Source organism: Strix aluco, chromosome 4 (assembly GCF_031877795.1).
Source record: "Strix aluco isolate bStrAlu1 chromosome 4, bStrAlu1.hap1, whole genome shotgun sequence".
Classification (NCBI taxonomy): Eukaryota; Metazoa; Chordata; class Aves; order Strigiformes; family Strigidae; genus Strix; species Strix aluco.
In genome coordinates, this window is record NC_133934.1 from 66961042 (window position 1) to 66985494 (window position 24453).

General features: G+C 41.2%; 1 protein-coding gene across 1 annotated transcript in view; it reads left to right on the forward strand.

Annotated features, from left to right (window-relative positions):
• The window catches only part of FRAS1 (Fraser extracellular matrix complex subunit 1), a 176604-nt gene that overhangs the window by 48117 nt on the left and 104034 nt on the right, over positions 1-24453 (forward strand). Inside the window, exons 3-6 of the mRNA XM_074823439.1 lie at positions 16157-16264; positions 19420-19512; positions 21399-21558; positions 22148-22281. Of these exons, the coding sequence (XP_074679540.1) occupies positions 16157-16264; positions 19420-19512; positions 21399-21558; positions 22148-22281 (495 nt within the window). The remainder of the gene's footprint in view (positions 1-16156; positions 16265-19419; positions 19513-21398; positions 21559-22147; positions 22282-24453) is intronic.

Sequence of the window (24453 nt, forward strand, 5' to 3'; positions counted from 1 at the left end):
TGTATCGCTCACCGCTGGATGGAAGTCATTGCTGTAGAAAGTCTTTGAAGCTGACCATGTGCTGGGATTCCAGAAGGAGGTCAAATACTTTATGTGGCTCATGAACTACTGCAGCTAGTGCTGATCAAACTTCTTAAGGGCTATGAAATCTTGTACCTGTGGGTTTAATGCCGTCTTGGGCTACTAGACACCCATGTGGGCCTTGGTGAGAGGCAGATGTCTGCTTGCTGCAGTGTGGTTTGTACTTACCTTTGGGCGGTCTGGTGCAGTTTGCTGTCTCTAAGCTGGGCTGACCTCTGTTTTGGTTCTCTGTATTTCATTTACATTTGATGATGTTAGACGAGTAAGCCTTCTTAAAAGCTTACTGTTCCCTAGACCACATTGCACCCTTCAGCCAGCCAAGTTCGCCTGTTTGGCGAGGACAGGAGTTTTTGCCTCCTGACAGTTGCTTGACAGAGTGCCTAGGAATAGATGGTGCATGACTTGTTACAGTGTTACTGCTTGGCTGCTCTGCACTAATCAGTTAGCAGGAATGTATCAGGAAGAAAGTGGCGTAAACTTGAAAGAGAGAGAGAAAAAAATGCAAATAGTTTCTTTTTTTATAATGTATTTTGGGGTGATACATCCAGATTTCTTATTGTGAGTATCTGAGTAATGGCAAGGTAAACAAAATGCCGGGGCAGTCATCTGTGCAGCAAGCAGATAAGCCCAGTTTTATTGTGACTCTTGAAATTGTATTATCCATTTGTGCACTTGGAAAAGACAGCTGTGAAGCATCCACCCACCATAACCTTTCTTCAGCAGATTGTCACCTTTGGCAGTGTGTGCGTTTACCTGCAGGATCATATCTTTCCCCACACAGAGAAGAGGATGGGTGTGATAGCTGTTCTGCTTGGTGACCCTCTCACAGCCTATGGTTGGTTGTGGTAGAGACGCAAGGATAATGCCCTGCTCTCCTTACAGCTGTCTTCATTACGACTCTGAACTGTACTTCTGCCTGTGAGAGCTAGTGGATAGTTGAGAGAGGAGTGAGAAATGCACTCCTCATGCTGGGCTTTTCATTCCTAACCCATTCAGTAGAGAGGACAGTTCCTTAAAGAGGGTTTCTTGTGTCACTTTCTAAATCTCTTCGTGTTTTAGGGAAGCTGTGAATCATTCAGGGTATAGGTAGCAGTCAAGCATGGGATTCTTTCCAGACTTTCTTAAAACAGATGCAGATGAAGGAAAACTAAAAACCTTATCAGGATCCTGCAAGAACCTGGAGTTAAAAGTTTTGTGGAGGTGTTTTGTAAGCCCTGTAAAAACTACCTGAGCAAAATCTTGAAAAATGGGATGCCCTTCTTTGAGGGAAATAATTAAAAATAGCTGGGCTCTGTAACAGTTCATCTGTTTCATATCTTCTTTAAGAAGGGGAAAAAAAAAAGAAGAAATTTGCAAAGAAGAGTTATACTATATCACAGCGTCATTATTAAATTTGTAATGAGGCAGCAATTATTTCTAGCCAAGCGTGAAGTAGCACAACAACAATTAGCTCACACCATGTCAGTGAGCAATCTTCAGACTGGCAAATATCCATGGCAGCAGTGAGTGATGCATGAAAGCTCTCTGTTAGTCTCTTGTCTCTGGATATGTGTGGACATTGATGCCTGAGGCTTTATATACCCAAGGGATGTGCTTTGAAAAACACATTAGCAAGCATTCATTTAAGCTTATTAAGGAAACAGAATTAAAATGGTTAACAAAAGCATATTCTCAGGTGCTATTGTCAATAATATTCAGCCTATTCTTGCATGCTTGAGGTTGGAGGAAAGGTGCATTTTCTTCTTCAACCTGAACTTAAGGGATGCATATGCTTTGCCTCTGCTAAATATTTCATAGAGCAGCTTCTGTAGATTAAGACAGTACTACAGTGAAGGAATAAAGTGCTTTGATATAAAACTGTTCCTTTTTTAAACGATGAGCATCAGAGAGATTTAAGGACCACCCGGTCTGTTTTCAGGAGTCTAAGTAAGTGCTTATGGATGTGCTCTTTCTTACCCTTACTGCTCCAGTCACTATTACGGGCTTGCCATATAAATTGTTCCCAAGCTTTTACTACAGATTTATTCTGAGCAAGATGTTAAGTACTGAGAAGGAGGTGAGAGAGAAAAATTCATGTGCATGAGCTGTAGAGGTTATGGTAATCTTTGTCCCTTAGCTTGCTTCTCTTCTGGACAGTCAAAACTTGTAAAATTGTTTTTTCTATAGAAGAAAAACTGTAGTGAAGGGAGAAAATTGGAGAGATCTGCAAAGTATGGATTGAGAGCAACTCCTGACATCTCTCTGGCGTTATATTGGAAGAGCAGTTCAAAGAATCATGGCGTTACACATTCTTATGCATCAACAAAGTAAATAGACTTTAAATAGCATTACAGGGCTTTAATTTAAGTTTTTTTTTTTTGGTCATGACCTTTTATGCAGTGCTTCTGAATAATGAAAGCAAAATGAACTGTTCTAGCACGAGCCCAAAGACGTCTGCAATTTATTTGCTGTCGAATGCTGCCACTTATCAATGGATAATTTGATTTATTTGTGACTGATGGCCAATCATGCTAATTAACACAATGGTGCTTCTCCTGCTGAGACCAGCTGTGCCCTGTTGTTTTTGTTTTTCTCTTATCTGTCTCATGAAAGGCAATTTAAATGCCTTATGCAACTGTTTCTTATCCGTACCTCTCCGAAAAAATTTGGCATTGCATAGCTTACAGGTTTGTCATGAAAAAAAAAAAAAGGATACTTGGCATTGGATGTGGATGGGTTCATAACCTTAATAAAGAACAATACTGGGCTTGCCATCAGTAGCCGGTTGGACTGGAGTACAGCGGTGCTGAGTGTCCAGCTGAGATATGGAAACTGGTTCTTGTCCTGCTGAGAAATCATCATTTCAAGGTGAAAGTGCAGCAAAGTGGACATATTTCCCTGCATCACAGCAAAGTTTTCATGCTTCTTTCTAAGAATCCCTGTCACTATTGGTGACTGGTTGCTTACAGGAACAATTGCCCACAGGGGTGGAAATGCTTGGGTTTGGCTAGACTTTTTGACCATCTCTCACAACTCAGGAGACCATAGGGAGAATTAAGCCTAATCTTGTCCTCTCAATGGACTTAGAGCCAGGTAGAAATTACCAATAGTATTAGTTCTGTTTCTTGGTTCTTCAAGGATGTATTTGTCATGCCTCCTCCCCCTTTTTTGCCTTTACCATCTCCCATATTCAGCTCCATTTCTCGCTGACTTCTGAGACTGTCATGTACTGTTGTAGTGATGCTGTTGTGCACTCTGCTGCTGAATATGCCCTCCATCAGAATGAGGTATTTTGCTTTTGGTTAGTATTAACTTGGATGAAAGATCTCATTGTGGATGCTTGGCAGTGGCCTTTCTCAGGGCAAGGGACATCTTGCTGGTTAGTCAGGCTGTCATTGAGCAAGGCAGTTACTAGGTGGTGTTCACCGTTCTCTCTAGCTCCAGCTAGTTGTGTGTGCAAGGCTGTGCAGTAAAGAAAGAAAAGTTCATAAAAACTGAATAATCAATGAAGAGAAGGCAAAGAATCTAGAGAGAATTAAAAAATGCATAGAACAGTTCCCTGAGCAGGGCCTGGTCTCGTCTTACTACAGTTCAGTAGCAAAAACTCCTGTTAACTGAGATGCGTGTGGAGGCAATGAAGACAACAAAACAGACAGAGTAACCTTATAACCATGGAATTCATTCTTTCGTAGAGCAAGGCATAATTAGCTGTAATTCTCCTCAGCTTGTTTTGCGTAGGGTACACTTTTATAGAGCATGTGTGACCCAGTGAATAGTAAGGACCATGTTGCTTAACTCAGCTGCTTCTTCTCTCCTTCCTCCCATGCTGTCACTCTTGATCTGTCCTGATAATTAATCAACATCCCAGTGCGTGTCTTGGAAACAGTTTGAACTACAATTACAGGCATGTGTAATTTTTGCGTTGGGTATTGAGTGTGCTAGAGGAGGTTATTGCTTTCATTGTGGTGTACGCAGATGGAGGGATGAGGACAGGGAAGTCTTTCTTTGTGTTTTCCCTTCTTGTCCAGCAGTAATCTTGCTGGGAGTTACAATCTGAAATTACAGTGGGAGACACTGCCTGGGTGGTGGTTGGTTCTTGGGGTTTTTTTAAGTCAGCTAGGAAAGAAGGCCAGTTCTGACATATTTCAAGGTGAAATGGTTGTGTGTAATGTTTTTCTGCACACTGTCCAGACAGTCAAATGTGCTGATAATGCAGATAATGGCTGGACAGATGTAATCCCTAAATCAAACTGTAGTAAGAAAAAAATGTACTGTTGAAAGGGTTGCTCTTTTTCAGGTGTGATACCAACCTGTCACTAGGTAGTACCCACATCCACCTCAATATTTCCTTCCAACACCTTTCACTTTCCTTCTCATCACATAGTACAGGAACTTCTTTCATTGTAGGATGCTTAGACTCATAATTTGGGAAAACTGTAGTTCTCCATTTGCCAGGGCCTTGAGATCTGCTCTGCTGCTATACCTGCTGCTGCAGCCTCCTACTGATACTACCCTTCAATGCAAATATTGTTGAACCAACTGATTGAAATTCTCCTTTTCTTGACAGACATGCTGAGTGTGTTCAAGCATCTGTGCCAATCACTTTTGCAAACAAACTTTTTCCACCATCCTTTAGGATCTGGGCAGTTGTATTTAATAGATTGATGTGTGTATTCTTTACACACACTATCTGTTGCTATTGTGCATCCAGTTACCATATTTTGGTTCAACAAAGGTGAGTTCCTCAAGATAGTCCTTCCCTCTCTGGAGCAGACAAGAAGAAAAGCCTCTTTATGTTACCTGACTACAGAAAGTTTGTTATAAAATAGAGAGGAAATAAGGCAAAAGATGGATGGTATGAAGCATTTAAAAAGCAGTGTCTTTTATTACATCTTATCTATCAGAAAAGGTCACAGAGACCTCTTTCCTTAAAAGAAGCACACAAATGTGTATATCATCTTTGCCCTTTTCAGGATATTTTAAGCCTAATTTTGTTTTCGAGCCTGTAGTTTCTATGTGCCAAAGTCAATCAATTTAATAATTTGTAACAGAAGGCAACATGGAGCCTTTGTATTTGAGTAAAATACTAAGCTGTTAACATACCTTTTGCTGCCATTAATTTCAATTTGTTTGGTCATAAAATTACCACCTTGTTAAATCTTGACAGCTACCAGTCAACTAGAGGCTCTTGAAACAATACTAGAGGACATGAAGACAGCCTGCAAAATCCTTTTTTCTACAGGTCTTTCCTAATAATTTTTGCTCAGTAATGAAGTCTTTGTTCACAAAGATTAATGACTCTGCAGGACTTTTGCAGGGGTCCCCTTTCCCCTTTGAAGGAAAGAGAGAACCAGTTTATTAATCTGCTGCACAGGGAGCTGAGATTGAAGATAAGGACATAAAGGGTTGTATTTTCTGGGAGCTGTATGAGAGATTGCTGTGCTTGGATCCACGGTTACAATAGTAGGATTCGAGGCACGTAATTCCTTGCTTTGCACTTTGAAAGGATACCTCCTAAATATCCAGCTTGGAATTGGAGATACCTATATATTTCCTAAAGTGGCTTGCAGAATTGCTCTAGAGTGCATTGTTGCCTTCAAGAGTAGAAATGGGAGTTATGTTTCACCTGATACAGTACTTCCGAGGGCCTGTTGCAAATGACTTTTACTGAAGTATATTGTCTTTCTCTGCTGAATCAGCTGGCTGAGCTGCAATGATTTTCATGGCCTGATGTTTTTTTGTTAGAAATGGGATAAAAGGCTTAGCCTGTCTCGTTCAGGCTAGATACAGTTAACATTGAAGCAGTTGGCCCAACATAACCTGCATTTCAGCAGCACGACAGGATGAATTTGAAATTATGCATTCTGCTGGCAATATTGTTTCATCATTTGACATGTCTGTGCTGGGACTGCAGAGGATATTCCCTCTTCCTTTCAAAAACATTAAAAAAAGCTCAAAAGGCCAGCAGTGTTTCCTAGAGGGTATAGTCAGGCTGTGCTCTGCAGGGAATCCCTTGTAACATATGCACTGGATTATGTTGTTTTAATGGCCAGTTTCAAATATGTGATTTTTTTTTTCAGGCTGTGGTTTTGTGCGTGCTGGTTGACAGTGGTTGCCTGCAGTACTGCAGCCTTCAGTGTTTGATGTTGACTACTGAAGTCCTGGCAGCTTTCACAGGTTCAATTCTCAAACAAGCAACATCATTTTAAGGGGGTAGAACATAACCTCCTTGGTGCTCTTGGACAGGTGAAGCTGAGCTTTGCCTTAGGTATAGCTGCATGCTTTGCACATACACCAGAGCATCGCTCAGTGGAAATTGTGACTCCTGCTGCTCCAGAGATAGCCACTATATTGTAATAAATGCTGTAATTAAAGCCACAATCAAGTTTAGATTAAATAAATCCCTTACCTCCCTTCTTTTCAACAGCTGTTCAATCAAAAACTCTGGGTTTGATATCCGTTCAGAAGTTATTTTTGGGGAGGATGTTTGAAATTTGCCCGTTGGCAGGTTAGGAACTAAGTAAAGGGGAAAGAAAAGCAGCAAGAGGACCCCAAATGTTTTGCTGGATGCTAAGGAGAATTGCTGGTGTGTGCTGTTCATCAAACTTAACACATAATTTGGCATGTAAAAGATTTGCAGCATACAAAAATGGAAGAAAAAAAGCCCTTGATCATCTCCTCTGTATGCCCTTTCCAAGCTTCTTGCAACAAAGGCACATGCATGGAGGGTTTGTTCATGGCCTGATGGCATCAGCAGGGTCAGGCATGGATCAGCAGCACTGCCATTTCTTCGCTGGCTTAGTTGAGCCACCGTGACATTGGCTCATTTTTAGGTCTTAAGATCAGAGCACACAATGCCAAATGCTGGGGAAGGGTATAAGAAAGGCTGGTCCCAATGCCAGGAAATTTGCAGTCTGGACAGACACAGGATGGGAAGGGCGGTGCAAGCACGGAGAAGAGAAGCATCTTGCCTGAGAACTCAATACCATCTGCAGAAACAGTGTAGGTCTTCTAGGTTTTCCTATTTCTTTTCTTTTTTTCCTCCCCTCTTGCCCTAAGCTGCTGACCAAGGAGAATCCCTATTCTATGCAAGGATCCAGTGTGTTATTATACCATTTATTTCCCTGACCCCCGTTTTCATCCCTTTTCATAACAGCACAGTGCAGACTTCAGTTTTCCACAAGGTAGATGCTTTTTTTCACTTCATGTGTGATTAAGCACTAAAACTTTGCTGTAGGATGTCGATGCTTAAAGTTTACATAAGTTCAAGGGGAGACTGGAATTCATAGAGAAGAAAGCCATGAGAGTTATTAAATGCAGAAACATGACTTCGGATTTGGGGAGTCACTGAACTGTAAACTGCATGGAGGGTATTTTTGGAAGAAATACCATCTTCTGTATTTGTATTGTCAGCTGTCTGATTTTGGCTGTTGTCAAAAGCAAGCTCCTGGGCAAGACGGATCTTTGCTCTCACTGATTGTACTGGTGTTAAAATTGCAACCTCTTCCCTTCTAGTATTTGTTTTTACTGTTAGTTGTTCACCTTGTCCTTTTATAGATGGACTCAATGTGTGAAGAAATTTTACAAAGAAGCTGCAGGCTGCTTGGGGTGAGGTTTTCCTGCTCCTGCCACGTTGTTGGTGATTAAGAAAATGTTTTTGAAACATTTCTCAACATTCTCAACAAGTTGAGAAAAAAATGGAGCTGTGCAAAAATGACACCTTTCATTTATTAACCCCTGTAATGCTGTTTAAGAGCAGGATGTGTTGTCCATGGTTAGGTGGTCAGAGCTGCTTTCTTCCAGCGATGCTGTATGATTTTGGGTATGGGTTTTCATACCTGAGGCTTCATGGTATCAAAATGTGAAACAGCTGTGTATTGCCAGATGCCACTATTTTCTGGGACCTCTCTTGTGTTTGATTAGATAAGAGGTGCCTTATTATTAATGTTCTGAAAAGAGGAAATAACTTCTGGTCTCAGTTCAAAAGAAAAGAAAAGGAAACCAAGTTCCTGCTTGTGTTGACTGTGGGTAAAAGCTTAAAAATGGAACCAACATTGTACCCTCCAGGCCTCAGGAGAAAGCAAATCTTCTAGTTTGGGGGATGTTGTTAAAATTGTGGGGGCTTATCTCTTTTTTTTTTTTCTTTCAAAATTCTCTATTGATTTACAGAGAGATGTTGAGTACACGTTATATTTTTATTCAAGAGGGAAAGAGGGCTTGATTATATGGAAGGAAGTATAGTCTTTAGGCTCTCTCTGGTTAGCGTAATGTTTTCAGGTTGTGTGTGTTCCCAGATAATAAAACTGAGCGCAGCGCTGAGAGAGAAACTCAGAACTTTTTATCCTCCCTCCTCCTTTCTTCTCCACTTCTTCCAGTGCTGAATTTATAACTGGGTTTAAAGTTCCTGGTTTTTACAACATAACCATAAACATAATTTAAAATTACTGCTTCTGCAGAAGAGATGAAATACAAAATATGATAGCTGAAAAAGTCCTTAGTTGTTGCTTAGGTTTTGGGCATAAGTGCGGAAGTGGGGATTGTGTGTATGAGAGAGCGAGAGCAAGTGTTAGTGTGATCTTCCAAGTATCCATGATTTATTGGTGCTAGTATTAAATACATTCTTAACATACTGTCTGACATTTTCAAGCTTGTGTCACATATCTGAATAGATAAATGTAAAAGGAATTTAAAACAGAACTGGAGCAGAAAACTCTAAATTAAAAGATACAACACTGGAATAGCTCTGTTTGAATCCAACTTCTTTGGAAAAAGTGCATTTGAAATTTTGACAACCAATAGGAAGGCTTAAGCATATGGAATTTTTAAAAATCAGTTACATTAATGAGGAAAAATAAGCAGGTTGTATTTACAACCATTTTCTAAAGTCAATCTGTTGAGCTTCTGGATTTTTTTCAATAAATACATGGAACAAGTGCAGTACTAAATCTGTTTCTGGCAATGATAGCCCTCCATGCAGGGAGCAAGGAAGTAATTATTAATTTCAGTGTATTCAAGCAGTTTATCCTTTTTCCTTTAAAGCAAAGGGTTAAAAAGCATGGGAAAACCCCCTTTCTTTCAATTATAAAAACTGAGCTGAGATGTACTGGGTCTAAAAACTCAGTGTCATGCAACTGTGTTGCCTTTAATTATTGCTTTTAAATACAATATGTTCTCCTAACATTATTTTCCTTTACCCATCACAGAGGAAGTTATTTAACTGATAAAGATTACTTTAGAGACAGTACTGCTGTTAATTTTTCATTATAGCAGTCCTGATATGAATTGATTATAGAGAGGGGGCGGATTGCATAAGAGTCGGAATAGAAATGTGGTAAACTACAGTCCCTCAAGTAGTTACAGGTAGCAGTGTTTCTTCCAGTCAGGGAAAAACAAAGTGCAGTGTTTAGTATAAAGGATATATTTGACTACAGATGAATCTACTTTAACAGTGACTAACCAAAAGGCATTAACCTTTATAGAGGAACACCGCTGCAGAAAAACAATTGACCTGTTGGTCTAAATAAAGATTTCTGTATGCTGATTTGAACTGTGATTAGACATAATGATTTTTAAAAATTGGTTTAACTCATCTACCCTGTTTGCCCTGAGCATTTGATTAATTTGAGCCCTTTCCTAGTGACTGCTTTTGTGTCTGTATGAAAGATAGGATAAAGTTTACAACAGCAGCAAAGTGATTTGACAGTATCTAAGAATATCCTAGTCTTTCCATCCCTGAAATATCTTAGGACTACTGGGAAATTTTATTTGTAGAGTCTTTATTTTTACAAGGCTGGTACAACTGGTAAAAGACTTAACAGTTAGAAAATGTAAAAAAGCATCAGACTAATGAACCATGAAAACAGTACCTTGTTTTAATTTGTGTAACTGTTTAATTCCCTAGTTGGAAGATATGGAAAAATAGTTCCTGGTTCCTGAACCCATGTGATCGTGTTAATGTGTTGTTAATCAAGCTGTATGCTCTTGCCTTAACTGCTCTGTTCTCTCCTGGGAGTGTAGGGCTAAAACTGTTTCCACTGAGATGAGCTGAATTTCTGTTTGGTTTCAGAGACTGAGCCATTCCTGTGTTATTCTGCTTGTGGGCATGCCGGAATAAACCCATTAAAAGCCCATTTTCAAGGGGGGTTTTATTATATGCGAGCACATATCAGATTTGAAAACGTACTCAGCAGCGGCAACAGCTCCCTATTGCAAAAGATAAAACATAAAAGTCTAAACCCGAATGGACACTAGGAATCCTTTATGTGTCTCTGAATTACTTTCATCTCTTCATCGCTCCATTAATGGATATCCCCACGGACCATGTAGTACTCTCTCAGCTTCCCTTACATTTGGGTTTATTCTGCCAATTGCCAGGTATTGTCAACTAATTGGAGTGGAAATGATAAATGAAAGTGGCGTTATTGAGCTGCCAGGTCTCCTCACTTGGCAGCTGGTGGCTGATGCTGATAATTGTTACCAAAAGTGTAATTGCTCTGGGCTCTGCCTACGATTTCAACAAAGCAGCCTGGTATTCCTCCTCTGAGACATCCAATACCTGCCCTTCCTCAGTTGTCTCCAGCAGAGGATGACTTGTGAAGTAAATCCAACCCAGTGCTCAAGTTGGGGAGCGCTTGGGCTGGGTGCTCCGTTGGTGCATTGTCAGCCCCTCTCCCCAAAGCAAGAGTGCCACCCTCGCATGCATCTGGCAGCTTGGGGACAGAGCAGCCCTTCTGAAAGTTAATTGCATGAGTTTTACCACTTTCTCATAAAAGTAGGAAAGGTAATTAGTAGGGTACATGATAAGCAATAACAACCACCTTGTTTTCAGCATGACGGGAAAAATTTCAAGCTTGATGATTCCTGGCTAACATTAAGGCTTCAGCTTTAGACTGCTGTTTTCGCCCTGCTTAGTAATTGCAGTAGTACCACCAACCAGATGACCGGCTTTACAAGTGTGGCATGCTACAGAGGACAATTCAGCATCCAGTGACATTTTATGGATTGACTAAATATTTTCATGAAGCCATAAGAAATGGAAAGGGGATCGGGGGGAGGACACAAACCAGCTGTTGTATGCTTATTTCCACAGTCACTGCACCAGAATAGAGCATGGATTGTTATCTAGTGTGATGATATCCCACATTAAGCAGCATCTGATCAGATTACTGAGCCTTTTTATGTATTAATAGCAGACTCCCATTATCTTTGATTTGTTGTGTGGTTTTCTTGCTGAGGTAGAGGAGGAACAGGTGCATCCACATGAAGTTATGATAGCCAGTTGAAAAAGCCATGGTCAAAGGATGCAGGTCTTTCTGTGCTCCGGTTAATATGACTGTGGCATCAGCAAACCATGAGAGCCCACAGCTGCTCTGGGCTCCCACTTCCACACTGTGTCTGTTCTTTGTCTTTTTAGCTTATTTGTTGCTTCAAACCTCCTTTGCTTTTTAGTGCTGGTTGCTTTCTTGCCTTCTTCTCTTGGCCTTTTCTTAATGTGCAGCTCTTTTGCTCTCTCTCCTGCCTTTTCGTAAATCCTCATCAGTATTCTCCAAACCCAGTAATGCTTGCACTGTGCTCCTGAGACTTGGGTTTTATTTTATTTCATCTTGTGTCTGGGTGCCTGCAAGCTCTAAAGGTTTGTGAGCATATCTTGCTTTTTTGGCCTCTATTTCACAAACCAACCAAGTAATGTAGATATCTCTTCTTGCAACGTGGTGTTTTAAAATTCAGTTGAATTAAGTATCATTTCTTCTTTTGATGTAGGGAAATCCAAAGAATTAATAAATTATAATGGCACTACTTGGCGCTTAAGGAGTGCTTTCCATCTTCAAAGTGCTCTGTGCACAGTATTTCATTATTTATACTGTTAATTATATTAGTACTTGTAAGGAAAAAGCCCCTTAAATTATCGTTGATGAAAGTACACTCTTAACAGGATAAGAATTCAGCGCTTAAACTGTAACAGATAATTTGTCCACTGAGGTACAGTGCCCTGGAGATGTGAGGCAGATTTACAGCAGTTCTTTAAGTGTCTACTGAAAAGTCTTGCTTTATGTTTAAAACAGTAATACTTGGGAGCTTTAAAGTGTCTTTGTAAGTGTTGGATGAATAGTAACAAAGCCTTACAGCGCCCAGGACAGGTAGGTGGGATCCTCATGCTGCAGCTGGGTGATTAGTATCTCAGTTCCTGTCAGGAGAGTGACTTAGGAGCCTTTCTTATAATACTGGGGCTTCTGTGTCACTTCTGAACATGTTACCCTAACTTGGGTGGACCAAGATCTCACAGTTAGCTAGGGGCAAGACTGGGAAGAACATTCTTAAGCTGATGGTCCATGTTTGGTTGCCTTAGGGATAGTTATATTTGAATGAAAGAAACAAAAAGAATAATTAAAATACTAGCAGTCTGTGTTCTCCAGGTTGTAAGAGCTCTAAATATGCACCAGTAAATCTTTTTGTGCTTTTCTGTATTAGCAGCTGTCAGCTGCACATTTCCATGTAAACAGGGAACACATAAATATTAGTTTGAAATGTGATCCTAAAATATCACCCAGGGATGCCACCAAAAGGAGTTGTTGCAATAACCTCCCTGTTCTTTTACATATTTCTACCATGTGAATGAAGTACATGTGCTGCTTTTCTCTCCCATCTCAAAGGAATTAAATGGCCTTGCACTTTAAATGGCTCGTAGCCAGAGCATTGCATTTGGCTCAATTTACTGTGACTGTAACATTCAGACATTTGGTAGCATTGCAGAGAATAAAATCCCCACCTTTCTGTAGAGAAATCCGTAAACATAATTGTCGTCAGACTTTTCAAATTTGAGTTTAGGTCTGTTGCTCCATAGCCAGGAATCTTAAGCTAAATGTTGGAACAGTCACAAGAGCTGAACACTGAGGCCTATGAACTGCACGGAAGACTCTCATATACAAAAAATCAGGTGGTAGTTTCCTGACTGTTAACTAGAATCTGAATTCTTAAAAGCTCTGCAGAGATGTGTTGGTTTTGATCTGATACCTGGCAAATGGAAATCACTAACACATGCACATGCTTCTAAGCGTCTACCATGTGCATTTAGCTGATTTGAGCCCACAGGTAGGAGCCAGACTGCTTAGACTGTAATAGAAAATAGGGGAGGGAGTAGACCAAAGAGAGGGTTTTCTTTTCAGAAACTTGAGCATTTAAGTCTCAAAATGTGGTGAGCTTTGTGCTGACCTCTTCCCATGCGAGTCCTTTGGCCATTATTCCACCATGGTAATATTTATTTTTCTTTTTTTTTTATTTTTTATTTTTTTAAATAAAGAAGAGAGGCACAGGGTGACAGTTTAGAAGAACCAAGTGATGAGGCACAAAATCTGCTCTCTCCCTTTCGACTGCGTGTGCCCAGTGCTTACCCCGTGGTTGGCTTCGAAGCAGCCTCCACCTGCAGTGAGCTGCCAGTTTTAAAATGCAGACTGCTTTTCACTGTTGATACCATTCTCGCACAGATTTTTTCCCTTGCCACACACTGTTTTGGGATTCTCCTTCCAGCTGGAAACAAACAAGCAGAGGAATACATCAATAGATATATCAAATGGTTTTGTCAAACAGATTAAACATTACTTTTTGCCAGTGGAAAGATTTTAGGAGTTCTGGGTATTATCAGGGTTTTAGTAGTCTTAGGGTGGATCTGAGTATGATAAACCTTTGTTAAAGAGATCGGAATGAGTTAACTCCAATGTGTGTGTTAGATGAAGCTTGGCACACACGTAACTTAACCTGAATTTATTCTGTAACTGTACCGTAAATCTGGTGACAGAGATGAAGTCAAGATTTCTCTTCTACAGCCACAGCTGTGTGTATGTGAGAGGAGAACCAGCTGTATTACCAGAGCAGAAATTACTGTCTCTTTGTCTTGTTGATAATCTTAGCCCAAGAGGCTGTACAGTTACTGCTGTTTCTTGCTGTTACTAAAATTAGTGTTACCACCATCATTATATTTACAGAGAATCTCCCTAAATTTCTGATGCTGCTGGAATTGCCACGAGAGAAGAGCACAGTCTGATATGCATGAAGTGCTTTTGTAAAGCAGTGAAGAGTCGTAAGGATTGGTTAGCAGTATTTCTGGTTACCTCACTGTTCGTAGGTTTGCACTGTTGGTCCAGTGTCATAGAGGAAAACATTTTTTTTTTGGCAAAGAGCAGTGTTTCAGAGGGGAGGCAACCAGCCCTTTCTACTTGACAGTCGGCCCTAGATTCAGGATGGGTAAAAGAAGAGAGAGCCTCTGCCAGTGCCCTCTTTCACTCACGCGTGTGTGGTGAAACCTTGTTGGACACCTATGAATTGCCTCTCCCCATGGCTTGCACAGCCTAGCTTGTAGTACATCACATTAAGTTTGCAGAAGAGCACAGCACCCAGCAGCTTCTGCCTGAACAAGTGGCCAGATTTTTCAAGATTTTTTTGCTCTCATTAAGCAGTCTAATGGGCCTTTAAGGCATGTTTCAGTGTTTTATCATTATGCTTAACAGTTGTACTAGTTAGCTCTAAATGTGTTCTTAGTAAACTGTTAATCATCTTTTTGTATCGTAATTTGCCTAAATCCTACTTTACACTGTGAGTAAATTGACTTCTTGGAGTAAATTGCTACATCATGTAAATGAGTAGCAAAGTCTGGTCTTCTTTCAAATCAATTAAAAATGAGGCTTAACGGCTTGGATAGCTACTGTCTGTATTACAGAGGAAAATTTCCTGTACGGTATAAATTTAGCCTACTGTAGGCACAGCCGTTGTCTAATGGAAAAGAACTGTTCAGATGAAGAAGTGGTCTTCCTCTTTCCATTTTCTTTTGGTGTATTTAACTGAAGGCTGTTAAAGACAGATAATTAAATATGAACGTAGCAATTGTATCCTTCAGATTACCTCAGTATGTAGTTAGTGGTTGCTTATTTAAACTGCCAGAGAAAGGATACTTGGCATGGGTGAAGGGACACTGCAGAGGAGCTGAGTGCAGGCAAGACATTTTCATAGGAAGGGGGGTGACAGTCAGACTTGGCTGCTTCTCTGGGATGCTGCTGATGCTTGATATCAAGATGGCTGGAAGTCAATGTTCAGGAGTAAAGAGAAAGAAGGCTTTGTTTTCCAAGCATCTTCAGTAGGAGTCCCAAGTGGCTGCTCAGACCTTGGAGAAACTGGTGGGAGGGAAGGAGAAATCTGGCAAGTGTCCAGGCAACTGGATGAGGGCCTGAGCTGCCTTAAGAAAGCGTGGTAGTGGCGTGGGATCGTGACCTCAGTGTGGAGGGAATGGAAAGGGGGTCAAACAGGGGTGGTGAACTCTTGTGAATTAGCTGTGTGTGTTCCAGCTGAGTGCACTGATCGAGTGGCGGTGACAGCTGTTTCCAAATCTGTTGGGCTGTTTGCTTGGTCAGAGTCCCCTTCATGATGTTTTGGAATAAATGTGACCAGGTAGAGCTTGTTCATACCTAGCCATGCATTCAGCATTTTTGACTAAATCAGTTTAATTGCATCTTAGGTTCTTCAGACCTTTTCTTCCATCTTACAGCCTAATTTAATGAGCACAATTTACATCATATTTTGACATGAGAACTTTTTATGTCCGTGGTCCTGCAGACTGAAAATTTTGAATGTAATATTCAACAGCTCATTTGGATTCAAGCATGTCAATATTTACCTGCATTCTCCATCAGCTCATGGATGCTGTATGGTGCCACAGTTGTCTGTCCAGGAGCAGTTGAGCCTCAAAGCTAGCTCGGGTGCTTTCAGCACAAGCTGTGATCATAGCAGTAGCTGCAGTTTGGACAGTCTGAACTTCCCAAAGATGCTATAATCACCTTGAGGTTATTGGAGGTTATGTCCTATCGATTATCTTGCCACTGGAGTTGATCACTTGCTGTGCATGGCCTTGTTTTTCAACTGCGTGCTTGAAGTTATTGAATGAATAGTACGAAATTGTGCCTGATAAGCATGTGAGAGGGAAGGCTGGTCTGTTGCAGACTTTACTCTTCCAGTCTGTCCATATGGAACTATTTCAGCCATTTGCTGTTGCGTAAAATAGCACACACCTTGTGCTGTATGGGTCTAATTTAAAACTTATGTTTATTTGCAGGATAACACAATTTGGAAGCCAGATTCTTGCCAAGACTGCCGTTGCCATAGCAATATTGCCACCTGTGAACCTACTGTCTGCAAAGACCCTCAGTGTGACTTTCAGAAAGTAAGCAGTTGCCACTGTCCAAATGCCAGCTGACCTGTCCTGCATGGTGGGAGAAATGTCAGGTTGCTCTGAAGTTCCCAGCCTTGCCCTGCTTTAAACCCCTGGAATAGTTATGTCAAAATACTTGTTTGGGTCCGCCACACTGTGTTACGTGTAATGGTATGGTGGGAGCAGCTGGGGTAATTGGTCCTACAGTCCCGGTGGAAGCAAAGCTCCTCTTGTATTAAGAGGGATACAAAAAGAGGATGCAGCATGAGGCATTTCCCTGGAGGAACTGGCAGAGCTGAGCTGGTTGCTTATCTTTGTACACTGCAGTGACAGCTGTCGTATCAGCCTTCTGGGCTCAGCTGCCTCCCTCTAGCTCCCTTTGAACCCGAGGGTCTGATTCACAGCAGGGTTTGAGGGAAGCACGAGGGAGCAGTGAAATCCCATTTCGCCTCCCAGAGAGTGTGTGACTGGCCAGGGTCAGGCACAGTCTCTGTGCCCTTTCACTTCTCATTGACGCAAGCCTGTGCAAGAAGCACACAGGCAAAACCCAGCGTGTGAAGCCTTTGTCTACTTCACCACACTACAGCCAGAGGCTTGGGGCTGGAACAGCTTGCAGGCTGCCTGTGCTCCAAGGGTGGTCTGGTCCCCAAAGGAAGGCCCTGAACTGGATTCAGACCTCCCAGCATGAGCCCAGCTTCCAGTCACCCTTCATTTGAACGTGGAGCTGGGTCTCCCCCAAACATGCAGATGGATGCTTTCCACTCTGATGAACAGCAACAGAGCTGAGATTGTCTGTCTTTCAGTTTCTTCTGCCTTGTGATCGTTGTTGAGCTTTCATCGTCTCCTGTTCATCTTTCTTTGTCTGAGCCTTCATTAATGGTTACAGCTAATTGGCCATGGAATTGGTCTTGCATTAGCATCTGGATTACTGGGGTAGTACGCATGAATGACAATGAAAATTGGTGTTTTAAAGAGGCACTGCCAATATAATTATATGGCTTTATGAAGCAGGTTAAAATGTTTTGCAATATGACAGCATTAATGAGGAAATAATTTTGATTCTTACTGGTTTTCCCCATTATTATCACTAGGTATTGATTAAAGCAAGACTGAAATATTAGGAATTTTTGTGCTAAAGAGGAGAGAAATTAAAAAAGGGTGCTGTTCTGGCACACCTAATAATGAGCAGGCTAGATGTTCATTTTTAAAAATTGGGTAAATGAAAAGGTGGCAACTTTAAAGCTCATAAAGGCAAATAGATTTATAGTGTGAAACAAATCTGTGTGACTTCTTGACCTGGATGATCTTCAAGACAAAGAGTTTCAGTGTTCCATAAAGTCTGGCCATTTAAATATTGAAAAGGATCATCAAGAATCTCAGAAGAAGAAAACCCGATCATCCTTCAAGCATAAACCAACTACTGATGAACAAGGTCAGAAATCGCCATCCCCCTCCATGATTTCTTTCTTACCTGCTTATTATGATGATTTATGCTAATATTGCTGATCTTGTTTACAGCAACAAGGCATAAATAAAACCAGACAGTCTCTGCAAAAAGCATACCGAGTGGTGTTCTAAACATTTGTATGTAAAACCTGCTGCTGTGCATACTGAGTGTTTTGAGTAGGTGAAAAATCAACAAACATCATTTCTGTTGTGTAAACCAAAGCAAACCAACAACCAAGAACAGTTTCTCCACAGCAGGATCACAGTTGAACGGGGTTTAGTGGTTTAAGCTAAATGAAACATTTAATTTTGTTTCCCACCTCCTAAAAAACACAGCATTGAAGGAAATCTTGAAGTGAAACATTTTTTCTCGGTTTGAAAAATCAAAATGTTTCTTTTAGAAAACAGAGAAGGAAAACTTGTGACATTTCAAATGATTCTGGTCACTTTTATCATACAAATAAAGAGGTGAAAGGTAAGACAATTTTTTGGCATCACAGTGCCTTCATTTTTTTATTATAACAAAACAAATAATGACTTCCTTTTGAGCAGGAATCCCTTAGACATTGGCTGTACCCTTTCAAAGTGGAAAGGATGAAGCATGTCTCCTGAGAAACACCTTTTCAATGTTTTGAAGAAGGTGACCTCATGGATAACATTTTTCTACATTTCACTTCCCAAACCTGACATGTTCATGTTTTGGTTTTTTGTTTTCTCCCTCTCCAGCTACTGTGCTCGCATCAGAAAAATTGTTTGGTCCTTTTTTGTTATTAGCCGTGAGAGGAAAATACTGAGATCGGTGGTACCTCCGGTGGTGCCGGAGGGCCCTCATGTGCAGTTGCCATCAGTGACAGACACCCTTGCAAAATAAAATCCTCCCAGAGCTGATGCTGTCCTGTCTGTGGGTCTTGTGCCAGGCCTGGCGTGTTTAACATGCATCTGGAAGGAACATGAAAGCGTTGCTCTGGAGAGTCCGTGGAGACGTTTTCAGTGACGGGAGTCTGTGATCCTTCCCAGTGTTGGCTGATGTCTTTATTGCTGTGTTTTGCCCTTTGTGTGATGAGTTGCTTCCATCAGCACCATCTTTTTTGCTGCTGCTGAACAGGATGTAGCAAGTGGTCAGATTGCTAAACCCCTGGAACATGCAAAGCAAAGTGGTAGCAGCATCTCTTGACTGTGCTGTGGTTGGAAGTGGTCAGTAGTTTTCAGTTAATTTTAAAGTAATGTTATTTAAAAAAAAGCAGTGATTATTAAGCCAAAGAAGTACAGTTAATGGATGCACATTCATTCTGCCTGCCAGCTGCGCTTCTGGTGTGGTGAAATGTTAGATTGATAACCATCCTGTACATGTACAAAACTATCTATTGAGAAAATTACATCTGTACCACGTTTCTCAGAGGTCCTTCAGTGACTAATCTTGGGTTTTTGTCTTGAATAAGTGCTTTCTATTCTTTGTTCTGGTTTGAAAACTAGTTCAGCTGGGGACTTCCTAATTGTACCATTAGGGGTGTAAATTCTACTGCTGTTTTAATGATAAACTGTCAAATGCAGCAAACTGATGTGCCACCTCTCAACAAAGGGATCTGGTGTAGCACTGTTACATATTTCACTTAATACATTTCCTCTGTAAACTGAGAGCACCAGATCCAGCAAGCCTTTGCCTTCATATTAAAAGTCTCTATTTCATGTGAACTGCTTATTGGATTCTTGTATCTTTTTAGGGAGAAGTGCTCCAAATAGCCCCCAACAAGTGCTGCCCTGAGTGTGCCTCCCGAGCTGAAGGATTTTGCCAGCATGAAGGACAGATTCACAGTGTGAGTGCTCTGTCATGTTCCTTGGCAGGGACAATCCTTTCCAGTTTTTAGCCCTCTGTTTGGTTCACATCAGTGAAGGCTGCCTAGCTGACATGCAGGAGAAGGATAGTTCATTGGGCTTATATTCTGTCACTATCAGATGATGTAGTGTAACAGGAGTTTGGTCGGCAGGGCTTGCAAAACGGGAATGTGTCGCTGAGCATGTCCTGTTTGGCTTAAGGGGAGAAAGTTTCCCACTCATTCATTCACTCACTTCACTGTTTCTGTGGATGATTGAGACAATATAGTAATGTTAGGAGGGGAGCAAAACACATTGAACTTGACATTAGCTATCCTGAAAGAAGGCTTTTCTCTCAGCAGCCATCTATGCTGGTAGAGATTGATTGCTGTTGTGCGACCTGGGTTATGTATTTTGTAATCCTGAATTATTCAGGAAGCAGGTTCCAGAATGTCATTTCACCTAGAGAGGCTGAAAGGCCAAAACAGTGTCTACAGATGAGAAAAAAATAAAGATTCATGGGTAGTAGTTAATGAAGCATGTTGAACAATAGGCAAATGTAGAAAAATGGCTTAATGGTGAAGCCAAGTCCTATGTCTGGTCTCTTACAGACTGTTCTGTTTGACAAGAGGCAAGTTAGATCCAGATCTTAAGAAATATGCTGAAGTACCCAGATACATTTGAATATCTGGACCTTACACTCTGTACCTGAGATGGATGTTGTAACCCTCTGTTTCAGCCTGAGGCATGGCCAGCATGAATCTGTTACAAGCTAGACAAAGACTGGAATAGGAGGGATAGCACATCCATCCTCTTCTCATATTCCTTTGTGCCTGTGATTTGGGTGATTCTATATTATATCATACTACATTATATTTCTTCTTGTTGCTGTTGCTGCATTTTCTGTGTTGTGTTCTTGCTGCAGCTTTTGTCTTTTGACTCTCCGTAAGCCTGTTCCTTGAGATGAAAGTCAGGTGAATAAGTAGGCATCCCCACAGGGATTATAGGCATATTTGTACCTGTAGTCATATGTCACACCCTAATTCCACTGTGAGGTGTTCATTAAACAATTTTTTTGTCAGTGCAAAGTCTCATCCTGCTGGTTGGCACAGATTTCCTGAAGGAAGAAGTTTTCTCTTTTGTCAGTGAGCTACTGTAATGCTTTATGACTTTTCTTTGTTTTACAAGTATCTAGCTAGCAACACTGGCCCTAGTGGTAGCTCCACCGAAGAAAATCTGTATCCTCTATCTGGCCAGAGCTTTTTTACTCCTTGCCTAATTCAGGATTGCATGTTTTGTGAAAGTTAACACTCTATTCGTTGAGGAGCGTTGCAATACACCAGCATGTTTCTTCTTGGGACCAATTTTTCCTTACCATGCCTCTGGGTAGAGGTAGTTGTTTCTGCATTAATGAATAAGTTAATCTAATGAGATTTTACTTAATGACTGCATTAAGTATGTGGAGCGGGCGGTGTTCACCTGACTACCTTGTGGTCAGATGTGTGTTGGGCCCTTGTTAAAAATTTCTCTAAAGAAAACATGTGTCTAAATTTAGAGTTTGCCCTACAGAAACTGTAGTGGAGAGGGGGTGTGTCCAATAGCCTGGGTCTTTGGCAGTGGGTTGTTGCTGGATGCCACTCTGCAGCAGGAAGGAAAATCAGGCTGATCTCTAGGTTTGCTGCTTGACCAATATTAACTTAACTTTTGCCCCAGCAGTGCAGCCAGGAGTGAGGGCTGCGATGTGCAAAGATTGAACTGGGCCCACAGAAGAGTAAAGTTAACACTAGTGTAGGGGGGCTTAAAGGGGAGAAGATGTATTTATAGGTCTCATTGGCAGCTGCATTCATGCATGTGTTTTCTGTGCCTTTGATTGTGTTGTGCACCACAGCATGGCATGCAGTGGGCCAGCTCTGGATGTGTCTGGTGCTCCTGTGCCTACGGGAGGGTGAACTGCACCCCCACGGCCTGCCCAGCCCTCACTTGTGGACGAGGGGAGCTGCAATACACTGAGAAGGGATCCTGCTGTCCCAAATGTGTGGGCCTCGGTGGTAAGTATCACATGTGAATGGGGCACTGTCTGACTTCATTGATCTGAGCAGCAAGTCACTGGAAATCTCCTTTTAGTCACAAATCTGGAAAGCTTTTCTTGTTCAGTTCAGTTGGGAAGACACTGGCATCAAGTGTGTCTCTTAATTCTCTTTCTGTCCTCATACCATATCAACATTTTTACCGGCTTCACCCATAGGCTAAGAGGAAGTGATAAGCTTTAGCCAGTCAGCAGATGTGCCTAGTATGTCCTTTATTTGGAGATTAAAATCTGGAAAAAAAGATGCAGATCTTTCCTATGTACTGAGGGTACCTTTGACTCTTGCAGACGCAGACTGCAAGTTCCAAAAATGCCTGAGCTGTTGGATACCTTTCCTCATAGAAGTCCAGTGGGACAAGTGCATCCAGAGCTCTTAATTCACAAGTCTAAAGCCCTTGAAAACTGGTGGAATTGTTACTGTCATTATCTGCTTTGACAAACCAGAATTTTGAATTCTAAGATGCGCAAAATCTGTGTTCTAATTATGGGTGACGGAAAGGGATTAAAGGTCATTGGAAAAGAAAGTTATCCACTGTTTTCATATCTCTTAGAACCTTGCTCCTTTGATGGCCGCTTGTTCCAGGATGGTGAGGACTGGCGACTTGGTCGGTGTTCCAAATGTGTCTGCAGGGACGGCGCGATGCAGTGCTTCACAGCTTCCTGCCGGCCTGTACTGTGCAGCCAGGTCAGGACTCATCAGCCTTCTGGGGACATTACTCATGACCGTTGTCTTTCCTTTGACAAGGTCCATTTCTCATGCAGATGTACAAATTAGCAGGCAGATCTTATGTGTGACAAGTGGGTGATTTGAAAAAGGCAGTTTTGATGTGTGGAAATGATGTGGAGTGATGGTTAAGTCTCTCAGAATACGTGTGCTGTCTGTCTCTTCCCTAATATCTTCTTTCCCCATCATTTTACTCTTATCACGCCTTTGATGGCTAATTAAGTACAGATACTGTCTAAAGAAACTGCTTTTTGTTTTATACTAACAAAATTATGTAGGGTTGATCAGGAAATGTTTTTATTTCTGTGAGGGATGGAATGAAATTACAAGATTTGTAATGGGGGTTTATCTTCATAAATTTCAGTGTTTGGTTTACAGCTGAAAAGTTTGGTTTGCAGGTCTTGTTTACTTTTTTTTTTTTTACTAGAACTGTAGTAATACACTTGAAAGTAGTTAAATGTGAATGAAATTCCCCTTTTGACTTAAGGAGTTTGGAAATACAAGACAACTTCATCTGAAAGAAAAGTCACAGAGCACTATGCCTTACATGTGCTTTTGTTTAGAAATCAACAAAATCAGTAAGATAAGTTAGGCAAGCTGAAGTAGTGACTCATGGTTTAGTCCAGTTGAGAGAACTGGGACATTTCTGTCTCTGAGGTCTTTGCTGCGGATAGATGATGAGTTCTTAGCACTTATGCAGTGATCAACCCAACCAAAACACTACAAGATTTTATATAGTGTTAACACAGGTTTAGTAAAGGCAGCAAACTATACACAGTATTCCATACTTTATACAAGTGACTCAAGTTTTGAATTCTTGTTACTGTATTGGAAGTGCTTAAGGGTGTGAATGTGGTCTTTGGATTTCTTTTTGTTGGACCCATTGAACCAGTTTTCTTGGCTACCTTAGTGTATTCAGCACCCTGGTGTACTCCTTTGCAACAGCATGCCATGCTAAGGAAATGCAGGAACTGGCTCCCTGGAAATCCCTCTTTCTGACCTTGACTTTATGCTTTAGGGGCTGCCGTTTCTCAAATATTTTTTCATCTATTACCACCCTCCAATGATGAATCCAGAAGCTCCCTTGAAATGTGTGCTCTGGCTGAGCATGCTTCCTTGTAGCACTGAGAAAAACAAAAGCAGTAGTCATAAACTTTTTTCCTGTTGATGCTTATCCAGCTTTCTATCACTGGACCAGATGTTTATGCAATTAGCACTTTTTTTTTTGCTGGAAGGAAAGCCCCTGTTTCTGTGCATGCTAATTGTGTTTTGCTTTGTCCTGAGATACTCAATTAGTATTTGTTGACTTAAGTGCTGTGCATTAAAACAAATTTATGCCTGCTTTAGATTCCTCCTTTCCCACTCCAAATGGACTGATGTTACCTGCTGACTGATTGCACTAATGTTTAATCAGCTAATCATTAGGATTTAATTTGTGGAAACAGAAACAACTGTGGTGTTGCTGTGATGTATCTGAGAATAATCAGCTGAGAGCATCCAAGTTAATGCAGCAGAAAGCCAGTTCTGATGGTGTTTCAAATATTTCCTACTAGGGTGCCCAGTGGAAGTGACATTAGCAGGATGTGCAAGGATCCTGTTCTGTTCTCAATCATACCTAACGTTTTCTTGCATGTGCCTTTATCTCTGTCACTTTCTTCATTCTTCACTCCTTGTCAAAAGTAAATACATAAATTCTCTCAGTATTAAACTCTCATCTTCCATCTTTCAGATGACTGTGCCCTTTCCTTGGTGCTGAGGGAGAGGAACTTCAGAAATGCTTGTTCATGCAGGAGTGCACCTGAATGTCCCTCCACATATCCCACCAAAATCCACCAAAGAGTGCTTTTAGCTCTGCTGGGAAATCTATCATGGATAACTTTTACACAAAGTCTTCCACTCTTTCTTTGAAAGCTAGTGATTTGACCAACTAATGAGATAATAGTGCTTGGCATTTCTACACTACTTTTAGTCCGCAAGTCAGTCTTCCAGTCATCCTGATGTGACTGGAGGGAGGTGCTGGTAAACAATACTATTCCAAATCATTGGATGTACATGAAATTGTAGCAGGGGAATTACAAGACACGTTTTGGATAGATGAGGTCGAGGCATGCGGGAAGTGTTATATTGATGTGA